At 43.9% G+C, this 14,024-nt stretch overlaps 1 protein-coding gene across 2 annotated transcripts in view; it reads left to right on the top strand.

Moving 5' to 3' along the window:
• The first annotated feature begins 3,560 nt into the window (after positions 1 to 3,560).
• PI4K2A (phosphatidylinositol 4-kinase type 2 alpha) overlaps positions 3,561 to 14,024 on the top strand; it is a 28,587-nt gene continuing 18,123 nt past the window's right edge. Inside the window, exons 1-2 of one of the 2 annotated variants that reach the window (XM_081225232.1) lie at positions 3,561 to 4,059; positions 11,086 to 11,286. In XM_081225232.1, the coding sequence (XP_081081358.1) occupies positions 3,625 to 4,059; positions 11,086 to 11,286 (636 nt within the window). In that variant the 5' untranslated portion in view covers positions 3,561 to 3,624. The remainder of the gene's footprint in view (positions 4,060 to 11,085; positions 11,287 to 14,024) is intronic. The other variant, XM_081225231.1, reaches the window with a different exon arrangement.

Raw genomic sequence — 14,024 nt, 5'->3', positions numbered from 1 at the left:
AAGTGCTTAGTACTGTGTCTGACATTGTAAGTGCTCAATAAACTGTAGTTTTAAAAGATTTGGATTCTGTTTTCAAATCCCATCTTTGCCACCAACTGTGTGTGACTTCAAGAAAGGTGGTAAGCTCTCTAGCCTGTGAAATGAGATTGCACTAGCAAACCTATAAGATTCAATCCAGCTCTAACTCACTGGTTCAACATGCTGAACTGTGTGGTGTTAACTATGGATATAATTACAATAGTTGAGGAACGGAGTGTCGAGAAAACAGATATTAGATTGGAGAATGTGTATTTAGAAAATATGAAGAAATAAGGTTAAATAGATTGTGGTCAAATTATGGATAGACCTGAAAAAGTAGAAGATACAGTTTGCAAAATGTAGTTTCTTGTATCTGCAAATTTGTACACACAGAAAGTAGACTAGAGGTTACCAAGAGCCAGGGGAAGAGGATGTTATTGTTTAACAGGTACAGAGTTCTTGTTGGGATGATGGAAAAGCTTTGGGTATAGATAGTGGTGATGGTTACACAACATTGTGAATGTATTTAATGTCACTGAATTGGACATTTATGAATGGTTAAAATGATAAATATTACATATATTTTACCACAATAAAAAAATGTAGTTTCTTGATCAGAGCAGTGACACAATAAAACCAGTGTTTTAAGAAAATTAATCTGGCAGCGATACCCAGAGATGATCAGAGAGAGATTGGAAGCAGAGAAACTCAGAAGCTATTGCAATAATGTAGCTAAGATATCCTGAGAGTCTCAAAACTAATGCGGTATCAGTGAGGATGGAAAGAAAGGGGTAAACATGAGACACATTTTGCAGAAATAATTAATAAGAAGCAATATAGTGTTAAAAGCATGGAGCTAGTCTGCCTGGATTTTGATCCAGTTCTGCCACTTACCAGCTGCATGACCACAAGCAAGTTACTTTACTCAGTTTCCAACATCATAGGGGCTGCAATGCCGGTCACATGGCTTAATCTGTGTAGTGGACAAAAAGCAATATTTGCCACATGCTTAGCATTTGGTAGGTGCTAGCTCTTAAAAGGCAACAGAGAATGTATTGACACTTTTCAGTAAAAGGAGAATCAAGTTCTAAGAAGTAAATACAGAAATAATTTCTGAGGGTTTTCCATAGAGAAAACTCAGAATTCAAGGGAGAACTCTGAATCTTGGAGCTTTCCTTGACCATAATTTGAAGCTTAAGGGCTAAATGAGATGAATAATACTAAGAGGTCATCTCTGTGGCTATGGCCTCTGGGACATAAGAGGCAAGTATTAGTTAATTATTTGATGTCTTGTTAGGAAAATGAAATAACATGTCTTGTAACTGAAAGGGGAAATTGAACCATCTGTATGGACCTTTGCCTAGAATGGTATATTTGGCAAAAAAATGTTTAAGATATTCCCATTGTTAAAAACAAGACAACAGGCCCCAAAGGGAGTCACTTATGCTAAGCCCTATGTCACTAAACCCAAACTTAATACTTTACTTAATTACAGTTTCAGCCTCTCCCAGACATGGAATCTTAAACGAGGCAATCTGGACTCACCTGGTCAGCACTAGTGAGGTAATCTTTCTGATAGACCCCTGCATCCTGGCCCGAAAGGATGGTGAACGTTGCCACAACCAATCTGCTTTCAGCTATAACTTCCTTGACCCGCTGACTATAAAGGTCTTTCATGTTGTACAGCTCCTCAGAGCTCCTTTCTATCTGCTACGTGGGATGCTGCCCAATTCATGAATCATCCAATAAAGCCCGTAAGATCTTTAAAATTTATCCAGTTGAATTTTGTTTTTTAACACCATACGTACAATTAAACAATTCTTTCAGTTCAGTACTCCCACTTAGTTGTGGCAATAATTAGATTCAAGAAAGAATGATTTTTAAATATTGGTTACTAGGGGTCTGGTCATCTTTTGAGAAAACCCATGCCTCTAGTCTGTTCGTTACGTTAAACATAAAAACAAAAACAACATCAACAATAACCTCAGGTCCAGTGGTTAACAATCAGCCTTCCAATGTATGGGACTCGGGTTCGATCCCTGGTGGGGGAACTAAGATCCCACATGCTGAGGGGCAACTAAGCCTGAGTGCTGCAACTACAGAGCCCACGTGCTCTGGAGCCCGTGTGCCACAACTAGAGAGAAGGCCACATGCCCAAATGAAGTTTCCCACATGCCGCAACTAAGACCCAACGCAGCCAAAAACAAACAAATAAATAATAAATAAATATTTTTTAAAACCAATAACCTGAGCAGTGATAAAAAGCTACCATTTGTTGAGTGCTTTTTATGTACTAAACACTATGCTAAGTTTTTATGTACATTATCTTGATTCTTATTTAACTAGTTGAGGAAGGGATGATTATTCTCATTTTATAGAGGAAGACACTGAGGCTTAGAAAGTTAAGTAACATACAAAATAATAAGTGTGGAGCTGGAGTTCAAACTCAAATGTCTTTGATGCACTCTTTTCCCAATGATGAAATAAACATTCACATTTTAAGGCAAGACAAGAAAAACTTAAAAATTTTCTCTGCCAGTTTGGGCTTTCTTCCAATGTGTGCATTATGCATTAACCAGACCTCCCCAATGGCAGAAATACCTGCTCAACCATAAAGATCAATTTTTCTTCTGGCGCCAACCATATAACTCCTTAGAAAATAACATTCCTTTCTCAATCCTTGTGTGTGCAGACATATTTGGTGAACTTTATGTACAATTCCAATGTATCATTTCCCTTAAAGATAGCGATTAGTGAAGAACAGACTGATTAGACGACCTGGGGAGATACTAGCCTGCACGTAAGAGAAGTTCTTAGCATAAATGCTTATGACTTTATTAATGTTACTAGCTATATTACTTGTATTCTGCCTGTTTTACAAGATTGTTTCTCACATTACCAAATGTGTGACTGAGCCTCTGATAAAATTAATGATGATTAGCTGATTTGAAATGATTGACCAAATATATAGTCCTATAAGATCAATGATGTAGGACCTCTCTGGCGCAGAGTTTGACTCCGTGCTTTCGTAAGCCAGAAAGAGAAAAACAAATATCATATATTAACGCGTATATGTGGAATCCAGAAAAATGGTACAGATAAACCTATTTGCAGGGCAGGAACAGAGACACAGACGTAGATAATGGACATGAGGACACCGGGGGAGAAGGAGAGGGTGGGACGAATTGGGAGATTAGGAATGACATATATACACCACTAGAATGTGTAACTGAGGAGCTTGGCTGCTTTATTGTAAACTTCCAAACTAGGGCCAGATATCGGAATCTAAGGGCGGGGCTGGGCTGGTAAGAGCAGAAGGCGTGTCTGACCCGGGGCTGGCTCCTGGAGCATGCGCAGTCTTCACAGAAAGTGACCGGCGAAAAGTGCTGAGGATGCGATTGCGTAGGCGTTGTTTCTGATTGGCTACCGTTCGCCCGCGAGGGGTCGTGTCTACTCGTCGCCAAGTAAACAGGGGAGGTAGGGGCGGGGCCAAAGAGGCGTCGGGACCTGGTTGGCCCGGGGAGGGTTGGGAGTTTCGCGGATTGGTCCCAGCCGGGATCTCAGCTGTGTGAAGCGCACCGGGTCCTGGAGCCCGCGGCCTGAGGGATGGACGAGACTAGCCCACTCGTGTCCCCTGAGCGGGCCCAACCTCCGGACTACACCTTTCCGTCCGCCTCGGCCGCTCACTTTCCGCAGGTGCCGGGGGGCGCGGTCCGCGTGGCGGCGGTGGCCGGCCCGGCCCCCTCTCCGCAGGGCTCGCCAGGCCACGACCGGGAGCGGCAGCCACTGCTGGATCGGGCCCGGGGCGCGGCGGCCCAGTGTCAAACCCAAACCGTGGCGGCGCAGGCCCAAGCCCTGGCCGCCCAGGCCGCGGCGGCGGCGCACGCCGCGCAGGCCCACCGCGAGCGGAACGAGTTCCCGGAGGACCCCGAGTTCGAGGCGGTGGTGCGGCAGGCCGAGGTGGCCATCGAGCGTTGCATCTTCCCCGAGCGCATCTACCAGGGCTCCAGCGGAAGCTACTTCGTCAAGGACCCTCAGGGGGTGAGAGCGGGCTGGGGACCGCGGCCGCCGGCATGGGGGAGGGTGGGCCTGTCCGGGGAAGTTTGAGGGTTCGCACAGCCAGAGGGAGAACGGGGGTTTGAAAGGCTAAGAAAGGGAGAAACTTCACAGTTTAGAGCCCCTTGGCAGGATTTTGGAATTCTACTGAGGACTGGAGACGGAGAAGCTGTCCGGAATGAAGAAATAAATCAGAACTTATTTGGTAGGGGAGGAGTGAGCGGAGAATGAAAAGAGGAAATTGACCAGATACAGGCGAGGGGCCCAGCGGTGTGATGGGGCAGTCGGCCTCTGGATAGAGACGCGCGGGGAGATGCTGCTTTCTAGTAGGTTCCTTATTCGGCCACTGACGTACTGCTTTGAGCGTTGAGCCCGTCCTCTCTTTTTGGACCGAACCAGTGTTGTCGCTGTTCATTGCGGAGGACGGGTGACCCATCAGGGGCTCTGAGGGTTCATTCCCAGCCTTCTCTGTTGTGGGGACGTCTCCTGCCACCGACCCAGGCTCCTTATTGGCAGACGTTTGTTGTAAGAGTGGGTGGACTCATCAGTTTCATTTGTCCTGGTTATTGCTCACTTCTGGGAAATTGTTCAAATCCTTCTTGTGGCTCCCCAGTTTAGAATGTGAAGTTTGAGAAACATGGGACCGTCAGCTACCTTCTACTTTCATTTCTCACCCAGGACTGTCAGCAGTTTGCTTTTTTAAGAAAGGCAGAGTGTTTGACCATTGTTTTGTCCGTTGTATGTGTTTAAAGGGGGATGGGATGGGGCATGAAGTGACCAGGGCGGCTGAAAAGTGACCTTTATTCTTTTGATAACCATAGGAGAGTTTAAGGCATTTAGATCAAACTAGAGGTAACTTTGGAATATCCGTGAATCAAAAAAAAAAAATCAAATCTTCCCTGTTAAAGTTCTCAGATGGACCAGAATGATTTATTGGGAAAATGTATTATTGTTATGCTTATTAAAATGATGGGTATCAGAGCTCCCTCACATTTTCTCTGCATCTCTCTTGTGTGAACTCTTGAGATGGGTGGTGTGTTCTTTTGGTAGGAGTGCTGAGTGGCCAGGATGGACTGTGACTTGTAGCTCTTGGTTAGGTTCATTAAAGGATTCAGTTAATTCTCCCAGATGTTGTTGTCCCTGAATTATCACCAAGAACCATAGAGCAATTCTGCCATCAAATCAGTTAACATAAACTGAGACGGGGGAAAGCTTTGAGAGTAGTAAGTCTTTCAAATAAGGGAGCAGTGAGTTAAATCGAAAGCTCAAACAGGAACCATCACTTGTAGAAGAAAAGAAAGGTGGGTGTCCTGAGGTTTAAATGTTAGCAAGATGTTTTCATCTTTTTTATTTAGGAACCAGAGTGAGATCTAAGATATGAATGGATTTTATTTTATTTTCTAGTTGTTTGCTTGTTGGCTGATGTAAGAAGGGGCTAAGATTATCTTTGTTAGGTACAGAAGCAGGAGGAAGGTTTTTGTTTTTCTTTCATGACACTGTTACAGCTCCACTGTAACACTGGAAGTGTGTCAGGTCAGCAGAGAAGTGTTCTGGTGCTCTGACAGGTGGGAGTAATATGATCTCTCAATTCTACCTGGCAGGTAAAGCACTACCACCTCAGTACATAGGCCACAGAGAATGACAGACTATGGGTATGCTTCTTGGTGATTTGCAGGATCTTAGTCTCTCAAATTTCCTGGCCACTGTCCTTTCTTAGAGGGGAAGTCAAGACACATATGACTGGATAAAACTTATTAGTGTAACCATGCTGTTCACACTGAGGAAAATGTGGTTCAGAGCAGAGGATCACTTCCTAACTGCTATGGTGGGTTATACTGGACCACAGCCTCACCGTAGTTCGTTTTGTCATCTTTGGCCCTGCTGCAAATGTGTTTAACTATTTTATTTAAAAATACGTAGATAGGGCTTCCCTGGTGGTGCAGTGGTTGAGAGTCCGCCTGCCGATGCAGGGGACCCAGGTTCGTGCCCCGGTCTGGGAAGATCCCCCATGCCACGCAGCGGCTGGGCCCGTGAGCCATGGCCGCTGAGCCTGCGCGTCCGGAGCCTGTGCTCTGCAACGGGAGAGGCCACAACAGTGAGAGGCCCTCGTACCGCAAAAACAAAAACAAACACAAACGTAGATAGCATTTACTGTATGCCAGGTACTATTTAAAATGCTTTACAAATAATAATTCACTTAATACTCATAACACCTTCAGAGGTAGGTACTATTGTTGCGCCCGCAGATGATGACACTGAGGCACACAGCATACCTAATTTGCCCAGGGTCTCACAGCTATTAAGTGTGAGGCAGGATTCAGACCCCGGCAGACTGGCTCCCGAGTTCATGCTCCTAACTACGGTGTCCTGCTGCTTCGGAGGTAGTCATCTGAATCTCTGGGTTCTCTTTTCAGCTACCACATTGGTTAAGACTAAACTTGGCTGTGTGCGACAGAAAATTTACAATAGTAATAACTTGAATAAAAGTACATTTGACTCTCATAAAAGAAGTCTACAGACTGCTCAGAGCTGGGATGGCATTTTCCTTTATCATGGATGCAGTATGAACAATATGCATCCGACCGTCCGGCTGGTCAGCCATCCCTAGCATGTGGCTTCCACTTCGTGATCCAAGATGGCTGCTCAAACTGCAGACATCTTGCCTGCTTTTCAGCCAGTTGGAAGAAGGAGAGGGAGAGGAAGAGGGAGAGGATGCCCTTTCCCTGTAGGACGTTTCCTAGAAGTTGCACCAGACTCTTCTCCTTACATCCCATCATCCAGAACTTAGCTGCAGTAGTGGCTGGGAACTGTAGTCTTTATTTTGCCCAGCTAAAAATCAGGGACCTGTGTCCAAGGAAGAAGAGGGAACAGAGATTGGGGGAACCAGCAGTTTCTGCCACAGGTACTTTGGAGCTGGACAGTCTGAAAGGTTCTTAAAGATTAGCAGCCCTGATTCCATTTCCTATTTTAGGGTGGTTCCTTCCTCAGGATGAGCAAGTAGGGACCTGGAACAGTAAGATGGAAAATGCTAGATCAGGAGTCGTGGTAGAGTGCTCATATTACCCTCCTCATCTACATACATCCTTGTGCTTCAGGTCTCATGCTCAATCATCTACGAAAGTATTTTTTGAGCATTTTCTGTTTTGAGAGGCTAGTAATTCTAGGTGTTCATGTTGCCAAAACATAGAACAGCGTGTGATTGACTAGTTTATTGGGAGAAGTAAATGAGATACCACACATGAAAGCCCCTGGCCTAATTCCTGGTGCTTAGCAGGAGTTCAGAGTGTTTTGTTTCGTTTTTAAGTTACATGCCCACTGGCCTCTGGATTAGGCTTTCTTGGATACGTGGCACTGAATAAAGCAAAAGTAGTATAATTCTGAGATGATCCTTTCATATTGAGAATAGTAATTCATTAGATAATGCTCATTGGTGTTTGCGACACAGTTCTTCAGATACTGCTCACATGTTCTAGGAGCTTGGCCTTGTGTCAGTAATTTTCAACCTTTTAAAAATACTTTATTCGCCAAGAGTTTGTCATGAAAACAGTACAGTATTATTTTCCATTTTTCAAATATAAAATTATGTTGTAGTATTGAATATGTTTCTTCTAACCACCTGTGCCCTCCAGGAAATTTTGATGTCCTAACATTTGGTTGAGAATGATACTAATAGCCAAATAAGGAATAAAGAGCTCAAACAGAGTAACTTTTTTATTACTAAAATGTTAAGACACAGTCATGTTTGTATACCATATATAGGTGTAGTTCTGGAGATTTTTAAGCATCATCTACCACCTGTTATAGGGAGCTGTCCCAGGCCACAAGTTGTAATGGATGAGGCAGTTTGGGTCGATGGCAGTGGATAGGAAAATAAATACAGGCTGAATCTCTTTTATTACATTCTACTTAGATCCCATCTTCTTTCAGGATCTCATATATTTGGAGTAGTCCATCCCTCTCTTTTGTAAAAGTTAACATGTAAATAAGGCTTCTCTACCTAAATAGCTAAGTCAAAGAATGCTGTTTCCATCCAACCTCTACAGAATACAGACTTGCCTTTTTCACTCCTTATGAGTGTACAGCAGAGATTTTCAGAGGTCGCATGATGTATGATATTGAAACAGATTGAATTTTGAAGAAAATGTGAGAATACAGTTGTCTTTTATTGAGCCAAACATTAGAGATTTGCAAAATGTAAAACAATGCCAGTCTTCTCACTAAATGTTTTTTAAAATATAGTTATTTTTCATAAAAACATGTCACTTATGTTAACATGTAATAGGCTTATTTTTATGATTAGATGAATTAATAAATAGTTTTAACATTTTAGTTTTAATTTCTAGTACAGCAAATACAGATTTCACCCATGTATATAGAAGCTTTTGGGGTCTTTAATAGTTTTTAAGAGTTTAAAGGGACCTTGAAACCAAAAAGTTTGAGAACCGTCCACTCTGTGTTTACCAAACTTAAAAAAAAACCCTGTTTATTATGTGTTATTTTTGCATACTTCACTGCATAGTATGAGTGATGTGCTTGAACTGTGTTAGATTTTAGCACAAAATAGTACCCTCCTCCGTGGGGCTGCTGCATAGATACAGGAAACCCTTTGGGTTCCATGTGCAGTGCTGTTTTTATCCCCAAGTTCATGGATTGCTGCTACTTGAGCTACCTGCACCTTAACCCCTTTATTAAAAGGGGTTTTAGTAAGTGGGTGTTAAGGGAGGGTGTTTTTACAATATTGACATCAAACTGAAGCTTTCTCCTAAATGTAATAAAGGAACTGAAAGTATATTAAAGAAGAGAAAGGTTGGTGAAACACATTAGGCAGTAGTTATTTTCTTTCTCAACCAAATATTGGTGGGTGGCTTTAGAGTTTGTCTTCTATGAATTAGGAGAATATTCTTGAGTATTCTGTAACACAGTTGATTATGTGACGTTAACATTAGCTTTGGAAATTAGGCCAGAGGCTGCTTTATGTGTCTATCTAGGAAACCCACAGAGTGTTGATGCACTGTCTTATAAGAACTAGGTACTGAGCAAATGTTGGCAGAATTGAATTGAACCGAGGCAACACTTAGTCCTGAAAGGCACTTGTCTCCCCTTCTGTCTGAATGTCCTTCTGTTCCTCCATCCTTCCCACCCTACCATTCCCCTATTTGTCCATTCCAGGCATTATTATTTAATGAAACCCTTGTAGTACTGAGAGAACCACGATTACTAATGCTTTTAGAGTCAACAAAATGCTTTCTGATTCTCCTTATGGTGGAAGGAAATTGAGAAGTTTGAGAGGTCAGTCTATAAAAGATGCTTGGCTGCAATGTTGGCCTTCAAGTTCTGCTTTCTTTTCTTTTCTTTCTTTCTTTCTTTTTTTTTTTCCGGCTGCACCGTGTGGCTTTCGGGACCTTAGTTCCCCGACCAGGGATCAGACCTGTGCCCCCTGCAGTGGAAGTGCAGAGTCCTAACCACTGGATTGCCAGGGAATTCCCAAGTTCTGCTTTCTTTAAGTGGAAGTATTTAAGCCTCAGCCCTGTTATTTTTCAGCCTCACTAATGGTAGGAATATCTTGGTTTCCCTTTCACTGGGAACCAGCTTGCAGAACTCCACATTGTGCCTCAGTTGAACTGACTGGTGGGTTCTGGGATGGGCCTCAAGTTGTACTGTGGTTTCAGTGCCCAGGTTCCAGAGAGTTACATTGGAGTCATGAGTCATTCTCTGTATGGTAAGCCACTTACTACTGCTGCTGTGTGATTCAGAGCCCAGGGTTCCAGGGGTACAGAGACAGAGAGGAAGATTGCTAAAATAGGCCTCTTCCTAGCCACTTTAGATAAGACTGCAATTCTGAAGACTTACAATATGAATATATGCATTTGACTTTTTCTGGTGAATGATTAAGTGTATCATTAAGAATAAATTGATTCTTTTGGAGGAGGAAAGTTCTGTATTTCTCTTGCCCTCTCAAATCCTTGCAAGGCTTCTTGAAGGGACTGTCCTCAAGATTGACCAGTTATTGTTTTAGACATGTGCCTAGCCAGTTCCTAATATGAGTACTTAATGCAGGCAGGTGGATTTGTGTTTTTTGCTGTGACCAGCCATTCAGGAAGTGACACCCACAGGAAGATGTCTTATGACCTAGACTAGCTTGAGTTGGCTGTGGGGTGAGGGGAGAGGGAGAGTCATATGATATAAAGATGAATCACTTGAATAGCGTATTTACTTTACTTTTCTTCCTTTGAAAGTACCAGCTTGGGGACTGGAAGGAATGACATAAATATAAAACAACCTCAGAGGGCTGACTGGCTTGGGGAAGAAACCTTCAGGAGGGAAGGCCTTAGTTTCTAGATTGCAGCAGCTTCCCATATGTCCAAGGATCTTTGAGGATTAAGTTACTGTCTGCTAGAGAAGATGGATCTTAATCTTTGTGGCCTCTCATGTCCTGATCTCTTGCCTATCAGAATTACTTAAAAGAACCCCATTCTAACCAGATAGCAGATCCTTTTTCCTGCTGTGATTTTTCTCTTCCTTTGCTTTCTTGGTTTGTCATCCCTAAACTTTTTTAAGGTTTGTTAACACGAGGAGGGGGTGGGTGTGGCATAGTAAGGCCGATAGAGGAAACTACCACTGATGAAAGAACTTTCTTAACCTCATTCTATAAGACCTTACTAACTTCCTTTCAGTTGATACTTTTTTGAGTCTTTCCGTAATTGATGCAGAGCAATAGCATGTATGAGTGTACCTTAGAAGTTGGGGTTTGATGGTGTTAAAATCTGTTGAACCGTATATACCAGACTTGGCATCTTCTCTGGCCACAGCCCTTTCTGGCAGGGGGTCTCTCAGCTGCTCATATGAGCTGGTATCTTCCCCTTACAAGCTGGGGGAGAAGCCAGTGTCTAACTGTATGTAGGGATTGTCTGCCTATGCCCTCTCATTTCTTTCTAGATTACTGCTGACCTGGTCTGTGAGCTACTTTAATCAACTTGCCTTTAACATCCTCTTTTTCTTTTGTCTCTGTAGAAAATCATTGCTGTTTTCAAACCCAAGAATGAGGAGCCATATGGGCATCTTAATCCTAAGTGGACCAAGTGGCTACAAAAGCTGTGCTGTCCCTGCTGCTTTGGCCGTGACTGCCTTGTCCTCAACCAGGGCTATCTCTCAGAGGCAGGGGCCAGCCTGGTGGACCAAAAACTGGAACTCAACATTGTACCCCGTACAAAGGTTTGTCTCTAGGAAGCCTTACTGCCTGGCCAGGCCAGAGTTTTCCTGGACCTAAGCCCTGCTACGTGTTAGTGGGACCGCTAGATCCAGTGAGGGCTATTTGTGCCCTGAGTCTAGGGTTCTCAGCCCCTTTTTTTGGTGGGGGTGGTAGGTTTAAGCTCATGGTTTGATCATGTGATGAAAGCTATCCTGAGAAGGATACACATAAATTTTCTGCACACAGTTTAAGGAAGTTCACTGACCTGATGCACATGTATGGGCTCCCTGGGTCTTTGGATCCCAGGTAACCCCAAGCTGGTTAGAAACCTAGCTACTTTTGTAGCTTACTCTGTTAGATTTCTGAGCTTTTTCAGGATTTAGATACAGTCTAGAATGGACTAGCTGATGTCAGCTAAGCACTAATGCAAGGTCTGCCAAGGAGGACTCTAGGATTGGCTGAGGGTTAGAGTAAAGGTCTGGCCTGAACACCTACAGGGAACTGACATGGAATTCTCCTCGCCCATCTTTATGCTATGGAATTCTGGTACTTGTCTGAACATAACAAAATCGGGTTCCCAGATCCAGGCAATTCCACACTTAGAATGGATTTGTACATACCTTGTATGTGTTATAGACTTAGCTGAGGTTCTGTTGGAGGGTCTGGACCATACCCGCCCCTGCCCCCTCGCCCCTTGCAAAAACATGCTTTAATATAGAATTTATTGCATACAATTTCAGGAAGGTTACTGACACTAGGTTAAGAACCCCTGTACTACAGGGTGTCTCATGAAACCTTCCAATGGTTCTGAGGGGAAGAAATCTGCTGGTCAGCATATGAACATCTAAGGGCACGTCGCCACTCACTTAGTATGTGGCTCCCCGAGATTTAGTAACAATTTAAGGTGGAACTTTGATCTGATGCTTTAAGGATGCAGGGGCATCTTTGTATCTCTGGGTCTTAATCCTCTTTGAAAATCTGATAAAAGCTATAAATCTTGTTCCCACAAAAAATACATATATTTGCAATTATTGCATATAATTTCAGGAGGATGGTTCATAGACAAGTTGAAGTCCACCCTTTGACCCATAGGATCTAGATTTAAAACCCCTGCTTAAGGTTTTCTTTGCCAGTTTAGATAGCAGGCTGTGGGCAAAGAGCCTGACAGCAGACAGGAGCTTCCCTTCAAATCTGTTTTTTCTGTTTTCCCAGGGTATGTTAGAAGAAAATGTGATTGTTGTGGATGTTTAACTGTGTCTGCTCCTTTGCCACCAAACTTCAAATAAGCCAACTAATTTGTTAAGGTTGTAGAAGTCAGGGACCACTTCTTGAAATTTCCTTCTCTCATTCTCAGCACCTAGCAAAGTACTGTACTTATAGTAAGCATTCCTTAAGTACCAGCGGAATCAGTGGATAGATACCAAACCATGAAAAAACAGTAACAGAGATCCCCCAACCTCAGGCCAATGGAGAGAATGTTTGATTGTAGTTCCGGGCTTGTAGCTCCCATCTGACACCTAAGTCACTGCCTGGCCTTGTGCAGCTCTTTCCTTCCCTTTATACTTAATTCTCTCTGTGTGCGTATAGTTAAACGGCACATTGAACATCTTGTATGATAATTAAAACTCCTAAGATCCCCTGCCTAACCTGAAATCCTACTAGGCCGCTCCTAGACTCTAGAAATGCTTCTAAGTACTCCTTGCTCATCACTGTAATTTCCTTTCTTTGCTAAGTAAATAGCAGACCACCCATGCCTTGTGCCTGTCTGCTTTGCCTGTGCTTCTCGAGTGCAGTGCCTAAGAATAAGAGGGCTTGAGTCCAAATTCTGGTGCTGCAGCTCTTTACTGGGTGACCCTTGGGCAAGTCACCCCCACATCCCTTACCCATTCAGTCTCCTTACTATAAAAATAGGGACATAAAGAGGTCCTAATTTAGAGAGTGGCTATGAAGCTTGCACAAGTTAATCCATGTTGAACATGTAGCCCAGCAGCTGGCACAGTGTAAACACTCCATACATCTTCGCCTGTGGTATTTTTATGACTATTCTAATCATTAATGTCACACAATCCCTTTCTTCCCTATCTCTGGGCTTCCTCTTTCCCTGTTAGAGAACCTTAATGAGGCCTGAGGATCCTTTACATCAAAAAATCAACAACAAAAACACTTGTCTTCCATGAGACTGAGATGAGACAGAACTTTGCAAGCTTAACATACATTTGTGGGACTTCCCTGGTGGCGCAGTGGTTAAGAATCTGCCTGCCGGGCTTCTCTGGTGGCACAGTGGTTGAGAGTCCGCCTGCCGATGCAGGGGACACGGGTTCGTGCCCCGGTCCGGGAGGATCCCATGTGCCGCGGAGCGGCTGGGCCCGTGGGCCGTGGCCGCTGGGCCTGCGCGTCCGGAGCCTGTGCTCTGCAGCGGGAGAGGCCACAACAGTGAGAGGCCCGCGTAACGCAAAAAAAAAAAAATCTGCCTGCCAATGCAGGGGACACAGGTTCGAGCCCTGGTCCGGGAAGATCCCACGTGCCACGGAGCAGCTAAGCCCATGTGCCACAAATACTGAGCCTGCGCTCTAGAGCCCGCAAGCTACAACTACTGAGCCTGCGCACCACAACTACTGAAGCCTGCGCTCCTAGAGCCCGTGCTCCGCAGCAAGAGAAGCCGCAACAAGAGAAGCCACTGCACTGAGAAGCCCATGCACCACAATGAAGAGTAGCCCCCGCTCAACGCAACTAGGAAAGTCCGTGCACAGCAACGAAGAAC

The sequence above is a fragment of the Mesoplodon bidens genome, assembly GCF_964165515.1.
Source record: "Mesoplodon bidens genome assembly, chromosome: 1".
Classification (NCBI taxonomy): Eukaryota; Metazoa; Chordata; class Mammalia; order Artiodactyla; family Ziphiidae; genus Mesoplodon; species Mesoplodon bidens.
The sequence above is the reverse complement of the archived record's forward strand: the minus strand, read 5'-3'. Positions and strand labels throughout refer to the sequence as shown.